Genomic DNA, 24,144 nt, shown 5'->3' with positions numbered 1-24,144 from the left:
TAACAGAATTAAAAACTATTCTGAATTTGGCATCAGTTTTCCTATAGGAGATATAGATAAATATGTTTTTAAGAAATATATATATATATATATTTGGGTTTACATTGTGTTTTGTTTTTTTTTTAAAGATCTAATTTTGTTTTTGTATACCAGCAGGGGGCATTCTAATCTAGTTACAGCATTTGAAAGCAACTTTTTGGTAAAAATATTTGTTTCTTTTTTTTTTTCAGTGAATAACAAACTTTCATTTCTTTTAGAAACTTTATACTTCAAAGGAAATTGGTATATAAGATCTTTAGTAATTTTCTGTATCACAGTTTTTAAGACCTTATCAATACTCCAGAAAGCTGTTATGTTTTAAATTGATTAAAAATTTTTTTTTGTTCTTATATATATTCTTTTAACACGGAAACAAAGTTGCACTTCAGTTAAGAAATCATTTTAAGGAAAATTAGTCTAGCTTCATTATAATGTACAATAAGTTTACTTGGTAAATTTTTAAAAATTGTTCTGTCTTTTGAATAAAAGATAATTTGTCAATAGGGGTAACTTCTAATTGATATTGGCCATACTGCCAAATCATTTAGTGTACTTCTGAGTTTAACTGAATTAAAGCTTCTGTAAAATTTTAAGTGCATCTCCCTTCCCTTGTTAAAGTCCCTTTGCTATCCCACCTCTGTGTCTCTCACACCCTCCCAGTATTCATTGTGTCCTCTCTTGAAACCTGAAATTAAATGCAAGTGCATTGGAATTGTTTTGTGTATTAGGGAAATTTTTGAAGAGGCTTTAAGATATTTGGGTTAACCTACTTCTTAAATATCTATGTTGATACTGTAGAGGTGCATGTTCTCATTAGGTACAATGAAGCAAATCTTCCCTATTATTGCATTAGTGATACGTGACATTAAAGCCTAATTGGCTTATTTAAAATATCTTGCACATCAATTTCTTGTAGATTGTGAAAATTGAAAAGGTTATGAGTGCAGTTAAATATTCCTGGGTGAGAAATTTCAATTTTAGTACAATTTGTTGAGAATTAATTAGGACATTGACTCTTAAGAAAAAAGGGTGTGGAATGCCAATAAGGCAATTGTGTGTTTATGTGACTAGAGAAATCAAAGTTTCTTGAATTATTTTTGAAATCCCAATGAAATTTGCTGAATTCATTGTGATGACTAAAATAAGCTACATAGAACTAGGATTATGATAAATCCTTAAAATGTTTCAGTGTGTATTCATTTTTTTTGCACACTTTTATTTTGTAGGAAATTGATGAAGCCTGTAAGAGAATAAAGCGAGAGGTTGATGATTTGGGCCCTGAAGTTGGTGACATCAAAATCATTCCATTGTACTCCACACTCCCACCTCAGCAGCAGCAACGCATCTTTGAGCCTCCACCTCCAAAAAAACAGAATGGAGCAATTGGAAGAAAGGTAACATTGCAACGTTCTCTATAAACATTGCGTTGATACTAAGAGATTTGTCTGTGAGATACCAAATTGTATTGAATTATAATTCAAGGAATAAATTACAGGTGATTGTGATCTGAATTGTATGCTACATAGCTATTTCTATTTCCAAAGTAAATAGAAGGAAATGTATTTGTGTAGAGTTCTGCATATCTTTTGACAGGTACTGCTACCCTGTCCCTGGGAAATTCTTCTTTAGCAAATGGAAGGTTGCTTAGGATGAGGAAGGTGGCCAAATGTCTTTCTCCCCATTAAATCACTTGGCTCAAAGTACTTTTTTCTTCAGTTCCTTCGCTTCTTCCTAGAATTTTTGTCATTCAGTCCAGTTGCTCAGTCGTGTCCTGCTCTTTGCAGCCCAGTGGACTGCAGCATGCCAGCCTTCCCTGTCCATCACCAACTCCTGGAGCTTGCTCAAACTCATGTCCTTCGAGTTGGCGATGCTCTCCAACCATCTCATCCTCTGCCATCCCCTTCTCCTGCCTTTAATCTTTCCTAGCATCAGGGTCTTTTCCAAAGAGTCAGTTCTTTGCACCAGGTGGCCACAGTATTGGAGTTTCACTTTAAGCATCAGTCCTTCCAGTGAATCTTCAGGATTCATTTCCTTTAGGATTGACTGGTTGAATCTCCTTGTAGTCCAAGGGACTCCCAAGAGTCTTCTCCAGCACCATAGTTCAACAGCATCTATTTTTTGGCACTCAGCTTTCTCTGTAGTTCAACTCTCACATCCATACATGACTACTGGAAAAAACATGGTTTTGACCAAACGAACCTTTGTTGCAAAGTAATGTCTCTGCTTTTTAATATTCTGCCTAGGTTGGTCATAGCTTTTCTTGCAAGAAGCAAGCATTATTTTAATTTCACGGCTGTAGTCACCATCTGCAGTGATTTTGGAGCCCCCAAAAATAAAGTCTCTCACTGTTTCCGTTGTTTCCCCATCTATTTGCCATGAAGTGATGGGACCAGTTGTCATGAACTTAGTTTTCTGAATAGTGAGTTTTAAGCCAACTTTTTCACTCTCCTCTCTTCCTTTCATCAAGAAGCTCTTTGGTTCTTCTTTGCTTTCTGCCATAAGGGTGGTATCATCTGCATATCTGAGGTTATTGATATTTCTCCCGGCAATCTTGATTCCAACTTGCGCTTCATCCAGCCCAGCATTTCACATAATGTAGTCTGCATATAAGTTAAATAAGCAGGGTGACAATATATAGCCTTGACGTACTCCTTTCCTGATTTGGAACGAACCTGTGTGTGTCATGTCTGTTGATTTCACAGATTTCTGATAACAGTAGGACTAATAACACTGAATAAATAACGTGGATTTCTTCAGGGTAGGAACTGTGGATCCCATTGGTATGGATGTCTGTCTGGCATAGGAACTGAGGCCAGGGGTATTCCAACCTTGTTTCTGCCTTGCTTTGTTGGGAAATGGATACAATGGAGATTTGAATTTGATACATGCAGCTATGCTTTTATTTCTTGAGATGGGGATTCTGATAGATCCTTTGAAAATAAGATTGCATTGCTGTATGAGGTTTGAAAACCACTAGAACAATAGAGTCAGCTTGGTTTTTAAAAATCCCAGACATTTATATAAGTTTATTTAAAGTTGCATGTAATTTTTGGTATGATTCTTAATCTGATTTTAAAATTTGAAATCTGTATTTTAAAGGGGGTACAAATGATTACGTTTGTCACCTTGGAAGATGATTGACACAGATTAAACTGAGTGTATACGGGGTACTAACATTTCTAGAACAAACATTTCTAGTGGTTCTCGTGGCAACCACTATACACTTGAGACTATTCATGTAGGAAAAAACGTTGGGAAATATTATTATATTAAATATTACTCACGACTTGTCAATCAAATTTGGAATTTATTGTTTATTTCTGTATACAGGCCTAGGAGAGTCAAAAAAATTTATTTTTTTTTTTGCTGTATTTTTTTCAGTCTTTTTTCTTAACAGTTTTGATGATTGTTGGAAAATTATAAAGATATTGAAATATATCTTGGTTAATTATTTATTTGGCTGCCTAAAAGTTAAATGAACCAGATATATTTTTCAAACTGAATGAACTTACTGAAAAGATAGGCAGCATGAGCCTGAAAGTGAAAATGAAGTCACTCAGTCGTGTCCAACTCTTTGTGACTCCATGGACTATAGCCTTCCAGGCTCTTCTGTCCAGAGGATTCTCCAGGCAAGAATACTGGAGTGGGTTGCCATTTCCTTCTCCAGGAGATCTTCCCAACCCAGGGATTGAACTCGGTTCTCCTGAATTGTAGGCAGAAGCTTTACCGTATTGGCCATGAGCCCAGTGGAGTATAAATTAACAGGAGATTGATTGGTGGGGGGTCGGGGGATCAGGTTTTGAGTTAATCATAAATCAGAAACTGTGAACATGACTTTTAAAAAAAGTAGTCTGATCCTAGCTTCACTATGTTGAATGCTGCAACTACTTTTGTCATAGTGCTGTCTCTGCTGCTGCTGCTGCTGCTAAGTCACTTCAGTCGTGTCCGACTCTGTGTGACCCCATAGACGGAAGCCCACCAGGCTCCCCCGTCCCTGGGATTCTCCAGGCAAGAACACTGGAGTGGGTTGCCATTTCCTTCTCCAATGTGTGAAAGTGGAAAGTGAAAAGTGAAAGTGAAGTTGCTCAGTCGTGTCCAACCCTGAGCGACCCCACGGACTGCAGCCCACCAGGCTCCTCCATCTAGAACGTGTTAAAATATTTTCTGTTACTTATGTGCATTCAGAGTCTGGGGCAGCACTGGAAGCTTTCAGTGATAACTCGAGCGTGTATTTCAGAGGGGCTGTTGGCCAAAAAGGGCCCGTCCTCGCTGGCGTTGCGCTTCGTTCTGTGTCAGTGCATGTGTATAAAAGCAGTTCTTTCTTACGCATTTCTGTAATAAAGCGGCATTGGCGCATCTTCCATGCAGATGCTTTCATTTTTCTTGAAATCATGGGTACTTTGTTTATCTGCTTTTAGTTTAAAATGGTGATATTATTTATCTTCGAGTAAATACAGCGAGGTTTACCTTGTTTGTCTTTTCACGTAGTTCTCTTCATTCCGTTTTGAGTTACTTTGATGGGGCCCACCTTAACTTCATATTTGAGCTCTTCTTTTCTCTGTTAATACTAGTATACTAGAAATTTAGGTTCAGTCTGGTGCCGGTTCTGTACAAATTTTGTAGAATCTTCAACAGTTTAAGCCCATGGTATAGAATTAGTTATTGTTTTGTTTTTTAAGCTATTGCTTTTCATGTTCTTGTAAATCCTAGAATATTTAGAAGAATTTTGTCTTTCTAAAAAGTGATTCAACAGCAGTTGTATATGTGTGTGATGTTGAGGCCACTGGAGTTTCCAGGGCTTTGGCTTACCTTGGGATCTCATCTCCAGCTTTTAATTCAGAATCAAAACTAAAAGCCACAATGCTACTTCAACATCCACTAATTATGTTTTTCGTTCAGCTAAAGCTATAGGATCTCTTGCTGGGAAATCATGTTATCTCCTGGCATGAGTCAGCTTCATCTTAGAAGTCGGAAGGAGCACTCTCATAGCCTCCCTGGATGACCCCAGTGGGAGGGGGGACTTCCCTTGGCAGTGGTGCATCATACTCTGTGAGGGAAAACACTTTGAAGCCCAGCATGTTTAAGGGAAAACGAACGATTTTTATAAGAGTTTATAGAGAAGGGTTTACTCATCCAGTCATATATTTTGAAGCTGGTTATGGGAGATAGTACTAGTTGAAAACCTGAGCCCATTGAAATGCACTATGGCCAAGCACTGGCTGGCTGGCAAGATGAGTAAGTGATTATCAGACCCAGGGCCTGGTAGGTCCAGTTAAAGTAGGAGAAAGGACTAATGGGATTGTGGGGAAAGAGGAAAGGTAATGAAGATGCACACAGGTTATATGAGGGTGTGGAAAAGAGGAAAAACTGGTATTCAGTTGCTGCTTTCCTGTCCTCTTTTTTTTAAATGCTATAACTTTGGTAATATCATATTTGTAAAGGCCAAGGCTTAATTTGTCTATCATGAATTCATTAATTAAACATTACTGTGCCAGTTACTGGAATGGGACTTTTCATTCAGGAATGCTGTCACTGATTGATATTCACAATTAATTTAAAACTACAGGAAGGGATAAATTGGGAGATTGGGATTGACACATACACACTACTATATATAAAATAGGTAACTAACAATGTCCTAATAAATAGCACAGGGAACTCAGTACTCTGTAATGACCTGTATTGGAAAAGAATCTTAAAAAGAGCCGATATATGTATATTATGGTGAAGGCAGTGGCACCCACTCCAGTATTCTTGCCTGGAAAATCCCATGGGTGAAGGAGCCTGGCAGGCTACATATAGTTCATGGGGTCGCTACGAGTCAGACCGACTGAGTGACTTCACTTTCACTTTTCACTGTAATGCATTGGAGAAGCAAATGACAACCCACTCTAGTGTTCTTGCCTGGAGAATCCCAGGGACGGGGGAGCCTGGTGGGCTGCCGTCTCTGGGGTCGCACAGAGTCGGACACGACTGAAGTGACTTAGCAGCAGCAGCAGCATGTATATTATAACTGATCACTTTGCTGTACAGCAGAAATTAAGACAACATTGTAAATCAACTATACTCAAAAAATAATAATAATAACTGACCAAAGGCACAAAAACAAAACTATGTAGAAGAGTTATGGATTTAAGGTCTACTTCCAATTACTTAAAATACTATTTTATTCATACTTTTGTTAAATTATATTAGATCACATTTTGTAAAGTAGTACTTCATTTGTTGTCTTACTACTCATTGTATTTATACAAAATAGTTTTTAATTGTGATGAAAGTAATAAAACAGCCTTTTAGTACTAAAGTTTTAAAATGTAGGCTATATTAAAGGTAAACTTTCATGGTCATTGGGTACTTAACTAGCATTCCTTTTACAAAGAGTTGAGATCTTTTTGTGTGGTGCTCTAACATAGCATGATGGTAGACTTTCAAGCTTTCTAATAGTCAAGAAAAGTTGAGAATGGAATACATAAATTTTTGAGGGTGGATACTTTACCTCTTTTGATCATTCTTGATATTTGTTCAGATATTTGACTTTAAGCTAAAGCTTCTGTTGCTTTCTACATGCATTAACGTTTACTCATCAATAAGTTATGCATGCATTTTTTGGACTTAGACTTATATTTGCTGTTTTATAGATTTGGTGTTATTAAATCTAGTAACTTTTTATTTTTATTTCATTTTCATTAATTTTGCCCATACAGATAGCTGATTTTTCTATATCTTATCTCAGAGTTTACTAATTAACATGGCTCAGAGCGTACATTGCTCAATAAAAAAGAGAAATGGCCTTTGTGGAGATGTCTCTCTAATTTTAAAGAGAGGCTTAATGATCCACTATCTGAAGATAACTTACTGTGGTACTGCTGGAATATTTACAAACAAATAAGCTGATGTCCTCACTGAATTAGAGACCCCACTGAGTTCCCTGGGGACTAAAAACCCACACTTCTTTAACCTAAATGCACTATTGTGTCCAAATAGAATTCAAGTAGAGTGTCTCAAGTACTTTGAAATGGAATTATTGAAATAAATCAACATGAATTCCATTAAAAAGCAGATTATTGAGGAGGAAGGAGATAAATCTAGATGAGAGTTTATTCTTAACACATTTAATATAAAAAGATTAGAACTGGCATTGCCTTTTTTTTATCATATTCTATATGTTGGGCTTTTTATCTGAAATAATTCCTTTGTCATTGAGGTTTGAACACTCTTTAATGCTCTTTGAACAGTATTGCCAAGCTATACTCTAGAAAGCTTTGTAGCATATGTATTCTTCGACAAATTCAGGACCACTTTGTGTTGTGACCACTTCTTAAATAGATCATGTGCCACCTAATACATCTAGAAAATACTTAGGGCTTGCCTCACCCCACTGTTAAGGTTCCAGGGCAGCTAGATAACTTGTATCATTTATTTGTCTGATGTTGTTTTTTTCTCAGTGTGTATGTGTGCATGTTTTATTTAGCCTTAGCGAGTATTATATCTGCTAAAAGTTGTACAGATTGAGAGTTTTTCCATTTTTGTCCCAAAACCCACTTCTCATGGGGCAGGGAGGTCCTTACTCAAAAAATTATTTTATTGTCTTAAAGCTTTCTAGCCCATTAATTTTTTTAGTATTACCTAAAAGCCGTGCTTCTCTAGGTCTTTGTTAACACTTTGGATTTCAGAGTTTAACTTTTGGGGGTCACCGACTCTGTGGACATGAGTTTGAGTGTACTCCGGGAGTTGGTGATGGACAGGGAGGCCTGGCGTGCTGTGATTCATGGGGTCGCGGAGAGTCGGACACGACTGAGCGACTGAACTGAACTGAACTGAACTGAACTGACTCAACAGTAATGACACAGAGCTTGCCAAAGTTGGTGTGAATATCATCTGATTCTTAATATCTGTGGAATCACAGATCCACACCTGCTTATAGATGTTGTACAGTTTGTCACACAGACCCAGAGAGAACATGTGAACACCAGTTTTTATGGACAAATTTAAATAATTTTAAAGAGTTTGCATCAGTACATTTTTATTACATTGACTGTATTTTGTTCTAGAAGAAATAGGTAAAGTGTATTTTTTCTCAAAATACATTTTATACTTCTATTTATATGTACATTTTCCATAACTACAGTTTTTACCCCAGAATTCCAGAAAGCCACATGACCTCTTACATAGTAACAAGCATGTGGTTTGTGATTCTGTATAGTTTATAAGGACTTTGTCTCAGCTGACTAGTATGCAAGAGTTATAAAAGGAAATCGAAGTTTGAGTGTGTTAAAACCTCTCCACTCTTACTTAGCTACTTAAGATTTGATTCCTGGCTTTGATACCTACCTTTCCGCTGCAGCACACTGACTTTGTAGAAGAATATTAAACTATGGTTATACTTATTGAAGTCCACCTCCTGACCTTGTTTATGCTTGCTTCAGCTCTAATTATTGAATGTTCATGTCTTTGAAATGTTCTGGAAAATATATTTCATTAGCATCATACCACTTAAAGTTTACTGTTCATTTGCTAGTTAGTATTCTTTTCAGCTGATCAGTGCAAGAAGGGAGCATTTTGGTTTTAGACATATAAATAATTGTATAATTATTATATAATTATTAGAGGAGAGATAAGAAAGCCTTCCTCAGCGATCAATGCAAAGAAACAGAGGAAAACAACAGAATGGGAAAAACAAGAGATCTTTTCAAGAAAATTAAAGATATCAAGGGAACATTTCATGCAAAGATGAGCTCAATAAAGGACAGAAATGGTATGGACCTGACAGAAGCAGAAGATATTAAGAAGAGGTGACAAGAATACACAGAAGAACTGTACAAGATAGATCTTCACGATGAAGATAATCACGATGGCGTGATCACTCACCTGGAGCCAGACATCTTGGAATGTGAAGTCAAGTGGGCCTTAGAGAGCATCACTGTGAACAAAACTAGTGGAGGTGATGGAACTGAGCTATTTTAATTCCTGAAAGATGATGCTGTGAAAGTGCTGCACTCAATATGCCAGCAAATTTGGAAAATTCAGCAGCGGCCATGGGACTGGAAAAGGTCAGTCTTCATTCCAATCCCAAAGAAAGGCAATGCCAAAGAATGCTCAAACTACCACACAATTGCACTCGTCTCACACGCTAGTAAAGTCATGCTCAAAATTCTCCAGGCCAGGCTACAGCAATATGTGAACCGTGAACTTGCAGATGTTCAAGCAGGTTTTAGAAAAGGCAGAGGCACCAGAGATCAAATTGCCAACATCCGCTAGATCATGGAGAAAGCAAGAGAGTTCCAGAAAAACATCTATTTCTGCTTCATTGACTATGCCAATGCCTTTGACTGTGTGGGTCACAATAAACTGTGAAACATTCTGAAAGAGATGGGAATCCCAGACCACCTGACCTGCCTCTTGAGAAACCTGTATGCAGGTCAGGAAGCACCAGTTAGAATTGGACATGGAACAACAGACTGGTTCCAAATAGGAAAAGGAGTACGTCATGGTTGTATATTGTCACCCTGCTTATTTAACTTATATGCAGAGTACATCATGAGGAACGCTGGGCTGGAAGAAGCACCAGCTGGAATCAAGATTGCCGGGAGAAATATCAATAACCTCAGATATGCAGATGACACCACCCTATGGCAGAAAGTGAAGAGGAACTCAAAGGCCTCTTGATGAAAGTGAAAGAGGAGAGTGAAAAGGTTGGCTTGAAGCTCAACATTCAGAAAACAAAGATCATGGCATCTGGTCCCATCACTTCTTGGGAAATAGATGGGGAAACAGTGGAAACCGTGCCAGACTTTATTTTTTTGGGCTCCAAAATCACTGCAGATGCTGATTGCAGCCATGAAATTAAAAGACGCTTGCTCCTTGGAAGGAAAGTTATGACCAACCTTGATAATATATTAAAAAGCAGAGACATTACTTTGCCAACCAAGGTCTGTCTAGTCAAGGCTATGGTTTTTCCCTTGGTCATGTATGGATGTGAGAGTTGGAGTGTGAAGAAAGCTGATCGCCCAAGAATTGATGCTTTTGAACTGTGGTGCTGGAGAAGACTCTTGAGAGTCCCTTGGACTGCAAGGAGATCCAACCAGTCCATTCTAAAGGAGTTCAATCCTGGGTGTTCATTGGAAGGACTTATGCTAAAGCTGAAACTCCAGTACTTTGGCCACCTCATGCGACGAGTTGACTCACTGGAAAAGATTCTGATGCTAGGAGGGATTGGGGGTGGGAGGAGACGGGGACGACAGAGAATGAGATGGGTGGATGGCATCACGGACTCGATGGACATGAGTTTGAGTGAACTCCGGGAGTTGGTGATGGACAGGGAGGCCTGGCGTGCTGTGATTCATGGGGTCGCAAAGAGTTGGACACAACTGAGCGACTGAACTGAACTGATCCTGTTAATGATGTTCTTGTAGCCTTTTAAACCTCCAAGATTACCTGGCAGTGTGAGTCCTTTCTTACGTGTGCCTAAGGGCATTCTTGACTTGACTAGACCACCTTTGTTGGGTCGGAAAGAGTCGGACAGGACTGAGCCACTGAACTGAACTGAACTGAAGGACATTCTTATCCACGTGCTCTTGCTTAAGGAGAACCTTCTATTACTAATGCTCTTCACTTCTCCCTTGTGGGTAGATCCCACCTTATCTTCACCTTATTTCTGAGTAAGCTTTCCTTGTCTTTGCTTGGGAAATAAACCCTTTAAAAATCTTATGGCATGTTTTTTATGTCATTTTTTTTTCCATTCCACCTCTAATCTCTCTTTGCAGATTTTAAAAGCTTTAAGAGCAGACTCTGATTCATCTTCTGTGTCAACTGCTTGCATATTCAGGCATCTCCACCTTAATGGCAGTAATCTTCCTTCAATCAGATGCTCTGAGAAAAATACTAATGAACATCCCATTTTTCCATTGCTTAAAAAGAAAAATTATGTGACATGTCATTCTCAGGTCCCTAATTTTCTAAAGCATATTTAAAATACTGTAAAACACCCATACAACCTTGACGTACTCCTTTTCCTATTTGGAACCTGTCTGTTGTTCCATGTCCAGTTCTGACTTTTGCTTCCTGACCTGCATACAGGTTTCCAAATAGGGAAAGGAGTGCGTCAAGGCTGTATATTGTCATCTTGCTTATTTAACTTATATGCAGAGTACATCATGAGGAACGCTGGGCTGGAAGAAGCACAAGCTGGAATCAAGATTGCTGGGAGAAATATCAATAAGCTCAGATATGCAGATGACACCACCCTATGGCAGAAAGTGAAGAGGAACTCAAAAGCCTCTTGATGAAAGTGAAAGAGGAGAGGGAAAAGGTTGGCATGAAGCTCAACATTCAGAAAACAAAGATCATGGCATCTGGTCCCACCACTTCATGGGAAATAGATGGAAAAACAGTGGAAACAGTGTCAGACTTTAATTTTGGGCTCCAAAATCACTGCAGATGCTGATTGCAGCCATGAAATTAAAAGACGCTTGCTCCTTGAAAGGAAAGTTATGACCAACCTAGATAGTGTATTAAAAAGCAGAGACATTACTTTGCCAACCAAGGTCCATCTAGTCAAGGCTATGGTTTTTCCCGTGGTCATGTATGGATGTGAGAGTTGGACTGTGAAGAAAGCTGATCGCCGAAGAATTGATGCCTTTGAACTGTGGTGATGGAGAAGACTCGAGAGTCCCTTGGACTGCAAGGAGATCCAACCAGTCCATTCTAAAGGAGATCAATCCTGGGTGTTCATTGGAAGGACTGATGCTAAAGCTGAAACTCTAATACTTTAGCCACCTCATGTAACGAGTTGACTCACTGGAAAAGACTGATACTTTTAAGGATTGGGGGCGGGAGGAGACGGGGACGACAGAGAATGAGATGGCTGGATGGCATCACGGACTCGATGGACATGAGTTTGAGTGAACTCCGGGAGTTGATGATGGACAGGGAGGCCTGGCATGCTGTGATTCATGGGGTCGCAAAGAGTCGGACACGACTGAGCGACTGAACTGAACTGAACTGAACTGAAAACACCCATATGAAAAAACAATCATGTTAGTATGTAAATGCTTTGAACCTTATTCACTTTCAATAAAAAGTTCAAATCATTCCTTAAGATTCCTTTTATGCAAAAAAAAAAAAAAGGTTCCTTGTATGCTGTGACACCCTCTCTGAGATTTCCAGAACATCTATGTTCAATTCTGATGATAACACCTATTCTTACTGGATTCTAAGTTGAGATTTTCACCCCCACTTGCCATTTCATTTAAAATATTTAGTTGATTTTTGGTGATATAGTTTTCCTTTGTAAATGTTGCCTGAAAGTATTGAAACATGTACGTGTTGTACAGTTCGAATATTAACCAAGGAGTGTTTTCTCAGGGAGACTTTCTGTGAGATAAACTTACTGCTTTATCAGTTATTTTCTTGCGATTTTGTTCTGCTATTTGAATAATTAAAACCTAATGTAGTCAAGTAATAACCTGAAGATTTTTTGTTGAAAAAGGAAGGTGCTATGATGAACTTTTGAATTCTTAAATATTAATTTGTCTTTATGTATAGCATTGATTGTTAAAGATTAAACCTAATTCCTGTTTATTTACTGGTTGTAATTGTTTAGTTTTAGTTAATGACTAATATTATTTGAATTGTACTTGGCTTGTAGTTTAAGTTAAATACTGTTTATATCTTAACAGGTAGTTGTGTCAACTAACATTGCAGAGACATCTTTGACAATAGATGGTGTGGTATTTGTAATTGATCCTGGATTTGCGAAACAAAAGGTACATAACTTAGTACTATAGTACTTTATAAATTAGTGTTCATTTAATAGTACTTACTGCTTACTTGTTTCTTGCCTGAAGTTTACTTTTTAGAATTATTTTCCAGTTTGTGTTTAATTTTCAGAAGTCTGTGATTTGAGCCTTTGGTTCTAGCTGACTTTCACATACTAAGCCCATGTTTATAATCCTGTGTTTTTGTTTTTGTTTTCATTGGTTTCTTTGTTTCTGTGTGATGATCGTGAGTGTTTTATATGTGAGTTTATATTCATGTAAGGAGTAGTAAAAAGTACAGGATTATTATCCCTGCCTGTTAGTCACTCAGTCAGCTAAATTAGTTTCTATTATGTACCAGACATAACACTTGGGGGAAAAAAAAATTATGTTAACCTCTATTTCAGCAGTATTGAGTACCCAAGCACTTTAGCCAAATTAAGGGATTACTCAGTTAATAAATAAAACTGTTTTCTTACCTAAGATCTTTGATTGCATTTGATTATGTTTTATAATTGGGAGAATTTTTTGTACATAGTATTCACGTTTTTGATGGAAAACAATTCTTTAAATTGGCAGCATATAACTGACTTCTGGACTGAGTTCAAAATATTTTTCTTGATGTCCATACTGAACATTGCGTGTTGAAATTGACAAGTTTTTTTTTCAGGCCAAAACCTTCAGCACTATCCGCCATATAAAAGTAAGGTAAAACTGAAAGTATTTTAAATTAGGAAGAATAGAGCTATCTCTTTGTTTAGTGACTTTTCATGTTAGCTTGAGTCTCTCAGAATGCTGGAGTCAGAATACCTGAAAGAAAGTTAAGGAATGATGAATTCTGTTTCTGTCCCAGCATGATTTATGCTGGTCATCAATACTACTTTGTTTATTTTGGGGTTAACTTTGGGCTTTGGATACTTTTGTTAGATCACAGTTTTGTGTTTTACTGGAGGGCAAATTGTAATGTTATTTACATTCCAATAGGTGTATAATCCTCGAATCAGAGTTGAGTCCCTTTTAGTGACAGCAATTAGTAAAGCTTCAGCTCAGCAAAGGGCTGGTCGAGCAGGCCGAACCAGACCTGGAAAGTGCTTCCGACTTTATACAGAGAAAGCTTACAAAACAGAGATGCAGGTAAGGGTTTTACTGTGTCCTTACTCTGTTTTTGGAAGGTTAAGTTAAACTTGTTTCCAGAAGAAAATTACTTACTTCACTTACTTTATCTTGTCTTTTGGCACTATAAGCTGTTTAGGTTTTCCCTGAGATTTATGGTGTAGTCTACAATACAACCCTTTGTTACAGTTCTAAGCAGAATTGGGCAGCAGTGGTAACCTTTCAAACCCTATAAAGATAGTTTACAGGAAGTATCTGATTCCTTTTTAGTCCACAAATACTTTCCTCCTGTCTAAGTCAGTCGTTATAGAAGAAATGCCAAAGTAAATAGCTAAGGACGAGAACAGATACGTGTTTTTTTTTTTTTTTTTCTTTTTTCTGGAGCAAGAAGATTATGGGATATTTAACAAAACAAATGTTTTTGTATTTTTCTAGGATAATACCTATCCTGAGATTTTGCGTTCTAATTTAGGATCAGTTGTGTTACAGTTGAAGAAACTTGGTATTGATGATTTGGTGCATTTTGATTTTATGGATCCACCAGGTATAAATTCTCAAAGCATGTTTTATCAAGCTTTTTAACCAAAATTGACTATCCTATTTCTTACATATATTAAATACATTTTACCTTTCCCTTACAATACATCAGGAGAAATTTTGTGTGTTGGCATTAAATCTAAAAGAGTGGGAAAATAGCAAATACTCTTTTTTTCCTCTTATCTTTCAGGGTAACTAAATTATTTTGGGAGTTATTGGCAGGGCATGAAAATACGAAAATTTTTCTTTCTTTATTTTGAGGCAAAATAATTTGATAAACACATTGTTGAGTTAACAGTTAATGTACTTAAGGTGACATTTAACTCCTGTACAGGCAGGTTTTGCAGTTTTATATGATTCATGGGCTTCCCTGGTGGCTCAGAGGTTAAAGCGTCTACCTCCAATGCGGGAGACCCGGGTTCGATCCCTGGGTCGGGAAGATCCCCTGGAGAAGGAAACGGTAACCCACTCCAGTACTCTTGCCTGGAGAATCCCATGGACGGAGAAGCCTGGTAGGCTACAGTCCACGGGGTCGCATAGAGTCAGACACGACTGAGCGACGGAATGGAACGGATAGTTTGCTAGATCTCTGTAATTGAATTTGATGGCAGTTTGAGTTTTATGTTTGGTCCACTGTAGAATGAAAAATGAGATTGCTTCTAATAGTTTATGTTTTGTCACATTTTTGCTTATTAAGACGGCTTGTCTTAATAGATTACCTTTTCCTCCTAGCTCCTGAAACTCTGATGAGAGCCCTAGAACTTTTGAATTATCTGGCTGCTTTAAATGATGATGGAGATCTGACTGAATTGGGATCCATGATGGCCGAGTTTCCTCTAGATCCACAGCTGGCTAAAATGGTTATTGCAAGTTGTGACTACAACTGTTCTAATGAGGTCCTATCTATTACTGCTATGTTGTCAGGTAATAGAGGGAAAGAAACTAAAAAAAGCCCAGCTCTTCAAAGTTTGGGTGGACTTCACTTTTGGGTTTGTTTTTAATTTTTAGTATGATAGTGAATTTTATAGATTTTTTAAGGGACTCATTTTGTTTGCTAAATATCTTGAAAAATAGCTTCATAATAATATAGTGTTTACAAAAGTAAAGCATTGTGCACAAAATGTAGTAAAAAACATTGGCTCAGTCAGAAAAGAATAGGTCCAGGACTTTCTGGTGGTCCAGTAGTTAAGAATCTGTGCTTCCACTGCAGGGGGTGTGGGTTCCATCCCGCAAGCCTCACATTATAGTCAAAAAAATTAAAGAATAAGTCTGAAGATACTATAACTGAGTTCTTTGGTAGGTCCATCAATTTTGCAGTTTATTGCTGAAAGCTAAGGAAGAACTTTGTTTTAGTAGCTGGCACTATTTAAGTGAGCCTGAGACAAACCAAGCTATCATTTAAAGAGTAAGCTTTTTCTTCATGTATAAATTGTATTGCAGTGGCAGTCAAATAATTATTTTAAACTTAGTATAAAATAAATAGAAGTAGTAATGTATAATTTTAGGTTTAAAATCTAAGCTGATGGTAATTCTTTTACAGTGGCAGGAAAACATTTGATAAAAGAAATACGTTTAATAGGTAAAATTGCTTTATTTAAAAAATTGGAACGTTGAGCTGAACAAATACTACTGTTTTTTATTAATAGCTGTAACACTTTATTCACAAATAGTAACTTGGAATTAAGATTTTCCAAAGCAGAGAAATGTTATTAACATAGAAATGTACACTGATTCTTACAGCTAAAAATAGAAAGCATATTAAGTTTTTACTGACTGTCAGAGTACTCTGTAATACTAATTTCAGTACCGGGGAAAATTGACTTCAGTCACAGAGTGGTTTATTGGTCTTATTTATACCTCAAATAAGTCAAACTCTTACATGAAATTAAAGGACGAAATTTTTAAAATTTCTAAATATAAAATTTTTGGCTTAGTTTAGATGTATGTTTTAATGATGTGAATTTTTAATTTAAGAACTAGTGAAAATTTTTTTTTTTTTGCAGTTATGATTGATCAGACTCAGAGCAGATGGGCAGGGCAGTACTGAATCATTTTAATGAAATTGTAGTTTCTTGCGGAGGTGGTGGTAGGTTGTTGTCTGCCTTTTGTTACATATGTGATTTTTGTTAGATTCTCCTGGTTGTAGTTAAACCAACATTTTAGATTTAGAGAGTGTGGGGTAAGAGTTAACAGACTGTGTTTGTTACCTACCTGGTTTTTATTTTTCTAGGTTCTCTTTTATCGGGCATACTATAGAGTTAGCATTATTCGAGTTTAGAAAACTAGCTAGCCCTTTAAAAAATTGATCATTATGATGCAGTTGAGATCTCCCGTCTACATCTCTTACTTTTAGTGGTTCTGCAAAGCATGGGGATAACTAGTTGTCTTTAGCACATCAAGAGAGTGAACATGTATGTACATTAGTTATTAAGCAAGGCATTTGTGAGGGGGAATGTTAAAGGTTTAAGAAGTCATGCAACTAAAACAGTTTGCTTAGTTTGTAATGCTTTGTTTACCATTTCAGGAGTTTCTGGAGTTTGGGGGTCCTGATACAAATAGTAAAAAATCAGGGGCCTTATTGAGTGCTTCTTAAACCCAATTATTTAACTCTGGTAGCTAGTTCACATTCACGTTCACAGCTGTGAGAGATTTCTGTATTTATATCTGTTACCTTGCCTCAGTTACATTAAGCAAGACTTAATATTTACTGTGATCATGTGTCATTGTTTCTATTTGGCTTCTTTGGAATCATTTTAAAGGGGAAACTGTATGGATGGCAAAGAGTAATTTGATACTGTATTTGATCTTGTCGATTATTCCTATTATCTTCTATCTGAACTGATGATTTATAATTTTTTTTATTGACAAGGTATTAAGAGCTTTAAAAATGTGTTGACAAAGTCCCAAGCTGTTAAATATTTTTATTTTCATACTGCTTTTATAAGAACTATGGAATTGCTAAAGTGAATTAAGGAAAGTTGTATTTCAAAAAATGTAGAACACACTTTGTAACAACTTCAAGTTTTATGTGATTTAATAATGAGGCTCTAAAAAAATATTGTAGTTCATTTTGATGACCCTGACATAATGACTGTTTCAGACTAATTGTCAACGTTTAAAATATTGGATTCTGCTTTTATATGAGGACTTCGAGTCAAATAACAATTTTTAAAAAGGACTTGGGACTTTATTTGCTAATCTTTTTCTTAAAATGCTGGAAAACTAGGGTGAATATTCCTAGCCTTTTTGAATTTTCTTAATTCAAAGGCGGTTTAACCTTCCACCACTACTGCTATCATCAAAACCCAAGATTTCATGATATTTTTTATGTTTCATATGCTTCTGCTCACCAGTGCTAATAGTGATACCCACCAGTTGGTAATAGCCACAGCACTAGGGAAGAATTACGATAGAAATGTGGCAGTAGACTGGTTGGAAAGTTGTTTTTAGTCCTGCAGTGGGGAATTCAGTGGATTGAATGGATGACCTTTTGAAAAATTTTGTTTAGCTAAAAGGCTATTGACACCATAATTCTGGTTATTGGTAGAGCTATCGGCACTGGTTTTTTGAATAAGTTGAGCTTTTAGTATCTTGATGGCCTTCAGAATAGCTGTTTTTGATGCCTACTTTTAGATTTAGTTAAAAATAATCAGGTACCCTGTAGCTTTGAAACCCTCTTGTCTTACAGATGTGGTTAGGTGTTGATGTACCAAATCAAGGTAGTAAACAGTCCAAGATGCAGTTGGAGGCCATCCTGCCCTGCCCTATGCTCTGTGAACTGACCTAGCTAGGCCTTGTTCCTCTGTCTGTGAATGCGTGACTCATCGATATGGGCGTTTGTGTTGGGCCCATACCAACCTTGTTTAGTCCCACAGTGTTTTGTTCGTCCCACGGAGGCCAAGAAAGCTGCAGATGAGGCCAAGATGAGATTTGCCCACATAGATGGAGATCATCTGACACTGCTGAATGTCTACCATGCTTTTAAACAAAGTAAGTATAAATTAGATTGAAGGCACTCTTTTGTCTAAACGTCACTTGCAGCATATAAGGTATTTCTTCATCTCCCTTTCATTTATTATCTGTGACAACTTTACATTAGAAACCCAGAGGTACTTGAGAAAAATCTCCTGACTAGCATTTAAAATAAAAATAGCCCATCTTTTCCAAAGTTGTTTATTTTTATAATCAGGAAAGCACTAGAAAGCTGGAAAATACAGAGCAGTAAAAATGAAATGCTGGTATAAAATTTACCATAAACATACAGCTTTTGATATAGTTTTTTTTTAACTTTGCCTTTTGTTTGAATAGTTTTGTATTACTTACAGAATTATTACTGTCTAATATTTTTCCTAATAAATAGCTCTTATGTAAAAGTAAACTAATGAAATAGGATAATAGGCTATAAATGTGAATGACCAGGTTGTGAGTGGTTCATAAACCCGATTGGGGGGCTATTCAGCATTACTTGCAGTTCAGTAAACGTGCATTATTATTTGAGAGGTACCATTTCTTCACCTATAAAATTGGCAAAGGCTAAAGAAAAATAGTCTTTAGCTGTGTAGGAGTGGGTCGAGTGCAGTGCAGCAGTCTTAACACCAGAGGTGGGAATAGAAATACATGTTATCTTTATGAAAAGCAGTAGATTTGATGTTACCAAGAACCTTAACAAATTCATACCCTTTGACCTATCGATAATCTGAAATTTAGTATTCTTTGGACAGAGATACAATTCAAGTTTTTTATCTCACAGTTATTTATGATAGTAAAGAAAAATGAAAAATACCTAAATGCCCACCAGTAGAAAGATGGTTCAGTGTGATGCTATCGCTACATGATGAAATATTCTTCTAACTTTATATCATATTTTCAGAGAATATTTAGCAACATGAAAAAACATTTTCCAGTTATTTGAAAACAAGGAAACAGTGATAATGAGCGATGCCCTATTTATGAAAATTAAATGAGAGGAAAATGTGACAGTAGTCTCTTGAGGTTCATTTTTATAACTTTAAAGTTGTATTTGATAGTCTTAGTCTTAATCTAAGCCTGTTTTTCTTTGAAAATGAGAAAGACATGGCATTTTTCCAGATTCTCTCAATCCACCCCTGTTAAGACTATCTGTTGAAAATAGCCAGGTAGATTTTCATGGGTAAAATAACTTTAAAATAGTTTTTCCAAAATCATTGTTCTGTCATTCAGTAGCCAAAAACCTTAATGCTGTTTTTAATTTTGAACTTGACTCCAGGTTTTTAATAAAGTTGGTGAAGACTATGATTAATTTATAAAAATGATGTGGTTTAGTTCCCTTTTTGGTTTAGCTTGCTATTTATACTGATTTTATTTTTTAATTAGGTAATACACCTATTTGGATGATTCATGTCCCCTCTTATTTTCCCTCTTTCCAACTTTGTAGATCATGAGTCGGTTCAGTGGTGTTATGACAACTTCATTAACTACAGGTCCCTGATGTCAGCAGATAATGTACGCCAGCAGCTATCAAGAATTATGGACAGATTTAATTTGCCTCGTCGAAGTACTGACTTTACAAGCAGGGACTATTATATTAATATAAGAAAAGCTTTGGTTACTGGGTATTTTATGCAGGTATGTGGACAGTACAGGAGTACGTAATTAAATGCTTACTTAATATTTGTTTTCTATAAGCAGTACTTGGAATCCACTTAAACACAAAATTCAGTTAAAGAATGCCTATAAATAATCTTTAATTTTATGTCCAGGTTCTTGAATGAACTAATATATTGAAAAGTTTTTACATGTCTAAGTTTACCAGATGGCATAGTTAGGGATCCAGTTATGTAGAAATCAATTTTACAAGCTGTTTCTTCAGTGCAAATTTTGACTTTGGATAAATGTATCAAAGAGTTTCTTTGAATCTTGATCTTAATTGGAGATGTATAATTAGAATGGAATGCTGAAAGGAAGCAGTTTTCTGGATGGATCCAGAAGTACAATTTACTTTCCTTTCTTTGGGGAAACTAATCACCCTAAAATTCAAATAAGCTACTGTTTATGCACAATCCTGTAGCGTGATCTTTGGTATTTATAATAAGACACTTGGGTGCTGGGAAAGTTGGATATGGAATAATGATTTAAGATGAAAAATAATTTTTAAATATTTCTTTTGGTTTTAAGTGTTTTATATTGAGGGTGAAGTTAAAACTTGTAGGGTAATTCTTATAGTTTAAGGGACATGAAACCAATACGTTTTTCAAAATGAAAGTGTTTCTGATGAAAAAATGAAAACACATCAGTCCCTCATTTGAGATGAGATTGATTTTAGTTATCTTTTAAATATCCCACTTGTTCTTTGATTCTCTCCTTTGGCTATGTATAATAAGTAAGATGTGGCCTGCCTTAAGGCCAAACGAGCCAAATAACATAGAGTGGCCATTAAGTGCATGGAGGCAGAATGAAAGGAGATCGGTGCCTTGTCGTGTTTGAGATCAGAATAACAGAATGTTTATTGTGGCATCTTTTTTGAAGTTTCAGTGCTTATCAGAGTTAGGATTTTTCACTCCTAAATCTATTACTCAAGCATTGTGGATTTCTAATTCTCTCTTAAAACTGAAATCCATTAGAAATGGGACTTTGTGTAGTGCCTGGCACCTAGAGTTATTGCTTAGTAAATATTTATTGAGTGAAATTGAATTTATTTTCTCTTGTATGTTAATAATTATGAATTACTTATTTCTGTTTTTCATACATGCTCTGTTACTAGAGTTCTAGAACTGGAAAGGGCATGTTGTCATCTGCTTTGATATTTGTTAATTAACTGTTAGATGATATTGATCCAATTGATATATTTGATTATAGATAGAAATATAGGCCAAGAAACACATATATCTCCTCTCCCCTCTCCCCACCCTCCAATTCTTTTTCTTATTAAAGCTCTCATTGTGGGTTACTTTTGCTCTATTTTTCTATCTTAAACATGGATTTTCATTATTTAGTAATTGTTCATCAACTACATAGTTCCCACCTGGTATTAAAGAACCAGTCTCAAGCAGAAAGACCAAATAGTATATACTATTAGGCTTTGTGGGCTCGTTAGGTCCCTTGTTGAAACCATTCAACTCTGCATCCCCTTGTTGTGCAAAAGCAACTTTGGACAAATAGGCATACTATGTTCCAAAACACTTACATTTTGAATTTCATGTGATTTCCATTCCAGCATCACCAAGTGTTCTCTTGATATTTTCCCCCAGTCATTTAAAGGTGTATAAACTGTTCTTGGCTAAGAGGCCTTAAAGATGTAGACAGTGAGTTGGGTTTAGCCTGCTGTAGTTTGCTGATTGCTGCTTTTATTGACAGTAGTAAATAAGTCTAGACATCAGATTAAAAGCAATAGGTGAGACTTGCCTTTCCCTGATTATATACGTAGCTTTACATCACTTTTGTTTTGTAACTAGCACGTCAGAAGCATTGTATTAATTTACTGGGTTTCGGTTTCAGGTGGCACATTTAGAACGAACAGGGCATTACTTAACTGTGAAAGATAACCAAGTGGTTCAGTTGCATCCCTCTACTGTTCTTGACCACAAGCCTGAATGGGTGCTTTATAATGAGTTTGTTCTTACAACAAAGAATTACATCCGGACGTGTACAGATATCAAGCCCGAATGGTAAGCTCAATGTCTTTCATTCTACAAGTTTTCTTTACCATTTAGCTCAGAATGGAATCTGAAAAGAGTCTTGTCTTGTTCTTCCTTTCACTCTGGGGAACTTGGGTGTTCCTCAGCTAGGGTGTATACTCCTGTGTATAGATTTGGGGCCCAAAATGGTGTGGTTAACTCTTAAGAATAATTGCTTTGTGAAGAGGATGGCTGAACTGTTAGTATGGGCATGGGCAATTTGGAGACAGAGTTATACTTGACTGACGTGAAGAGCATCTTGAAGCCGTTCTCTTGCTGTTGTGGTTAACTTGGTCTCCAGGTTCCAGTAGTCAGTCAGTCTTTGTATTTTGGCTCTCACTTATTGTTTGTTTATATGTTGGTGCTTTAAAAGCAAATCAGGCATTAAAAACTGCACCTCTTTTTGTACCATTGCATATTTGATTCACAAAATGTGATCAGAACTGACTGACTTTAAGCAAAATTACCCACCTACTGCTGTCTCCCTTTGTGACTTTTTTTCCAGGGGCCAGAATCTATTCTGTAACTTAAGATAGAAAATGTCAGCCAAGAATGGTGGGACTGAAAGCACTTACTTTAGTAGATGTCACTTGCTACATATTTTGAGGCTTCATTCCTCCATTGATTTGTGGCTTTTGACACTTAAATTGTGTAGGACATTACCATTTTATCTTAAATGCTTTGTTGAGAAAAAAATTGTATGGCTAAATGTTTAAAAAGATTCAGTCAGGTGTATTCTTTGGAGTATAGAGTTACATTTATGGTTATTAAAACTTAGAAAATGAGAAGATCCAGTCATTTGAATATCAGGGTGTTTCTTGTATGGAACTTGTAATATTGTAACTTTAGAGAGGTAGATCAAAATAGTGTTCCAGAGTGAAGAAACTTATGACCTTATGTTAATGTCTGTGTAAAAGAAAGGAGTATTTTTTTTTATAAGAATTTATCTTGAGTGGTTTTTTGTTTTGTTTTTTAAGTGTATGAAAAGTCCACCATCAGAAAATCTGCAGCTTACTAAGAAGCGCACATTTCTAAAAGTAGTGTTTATAAGGATTAGATATTTGTAATTTTAACATTAGCTTGTATTTATAGGTTTGCATTTATCAGAGTATTAATGAGTAATGCCTATCCTATCAGCAGCTCCAGTACTCTTAATTATTAATTTGGTGATTTTTCCCCTCCTGGACAGGTTGGTGAAAATTGCCCCTCAATATTATGACATGAGCAATTTCCCACAGTGTGAAGCAAAGAGACAGTTGGACCGCATCATTGCCAAACTGCAATCCAAGGAATATTCACAGTACTGAAATTCAATGCTTAGAACTGAAGTTATTCAGAGGACAGCTTTAAAAGATGAACGAACTGAAAAGTTCAAGTTGTGCTCTTCATGTTGGTTCAATAATGGCCTTTATTTGAAAGCTTTTTAATTTTTCTTTACAGTAAATATTCCATTCTGATTTCATAAATTAAACATTTATGCCTCCCTTTTGTGTTGACACTGTAGCTTATACTGGAAAAGTCGATCAATGTTCTGCAGTTTATTGAAAGTAGTTCTATATATAACAATGTTATAAGCATTTCTTTAGAAATGGTTGAAAATGCTTCTAAAATGTGATTATCGACCATGGTATGCATGATCGTTGTAATTGTTGACATTCCTTTTAGAAGTTGTGAAATGTTACAACTTGTGCTTATGTAGACACAATCTTCTGTCTCGGTACAGAGGCACTGACTTCAATAAAGTCTATTTATACTAATTTCGGCCACAGCACTTTAATATTTTTGTTCTAATCTAAGTATGGCTTCTTTTCTTCCCAAGTGTGGGGCTTTTTTTTTTGTTTCCCTAAATTGTAAGTGTGCTATGATTCCATATTCGGCATCTTTCCACAGGGGCTGCTCTTTAACATAGCCATTAAAGCGGTATGTTTTAAAGAACACTGTAGCACTTTGTTAGGTTAGTTAGGATCTGATCTAGTGGGATAAAGTATGTAGTTTTTAACTCAGAATTGGATCCCCAAAGACAGAATAATGATAGTTTTCATCATAAA

General features: G+C 36.4%; 1 protein-coding gene across 1 annotated transcript in view; it reads left to right on the top strand.

Moving 5' to 3' along the window:
* Nucleotides 1–23,853, top strand: part of DHX15 (DEAH-box helicase 15) — a 59,276-nt gene extending 35,423 nt beyond the window's left edge. The window contains exons 6-14 of the mRNA XM_055434120.2: nt 1,266–1,433; nt 12,717–12,803; nt 13,779–13,928; nt 14,343–14,451; nt 15,177–15,368; nt 18,312–18,434; nt 19,858–20,048; nt 21,918–22,087; nt 23,286–23,853. Coding sequence (XP_055290095.1) covers nt 1,266–1,433; nt 12,717–12,803; nt 13,779–13,928; nt 14,343–14,451; nt 15,177–15,368; nt 18,312–18,434; nt 19,858–20,048; nt 21,918–22,087; nt 23,286–23,403 — 1,308 coding nt within the window. The 3' untranslated portion in view covers nt 23,404–23,853. The remainder of the gene's footprint in view (nt 1–1,265; nt 1,434–12,716; nt 12,804–13,778; nt 13,929–14,342; nt 14,452–15,176; nt 15,369–18,311; nt 18,435–19,857; nt 20,049–21,917; nt 22,088–23,285) is intronic.
* Nucleotides 23,854–24,144: the final 291 nt, after the last annotated feature.

The sequence above is a fragment of the Moschus berezovskii genome, chromosome 5 (assembly GCF_049115385.1).
Source record: "Moschus berezovskii isolate FMDL1 chromosome 5, NW_MosBer_1.0, whole genome shotgun sequence".
In the NCBI taxonomy this organism is placed as follows: Eukaryota; Metazoa; Chordata; class Mammalia; order Artiodactyla; family Moschidae; genus Moschus; species Moschus berezovskii.
Note: the sequence above shows the minus strand (reverse complement) of the source record. Positions and strands in the feature narration are given on the sequence as shown.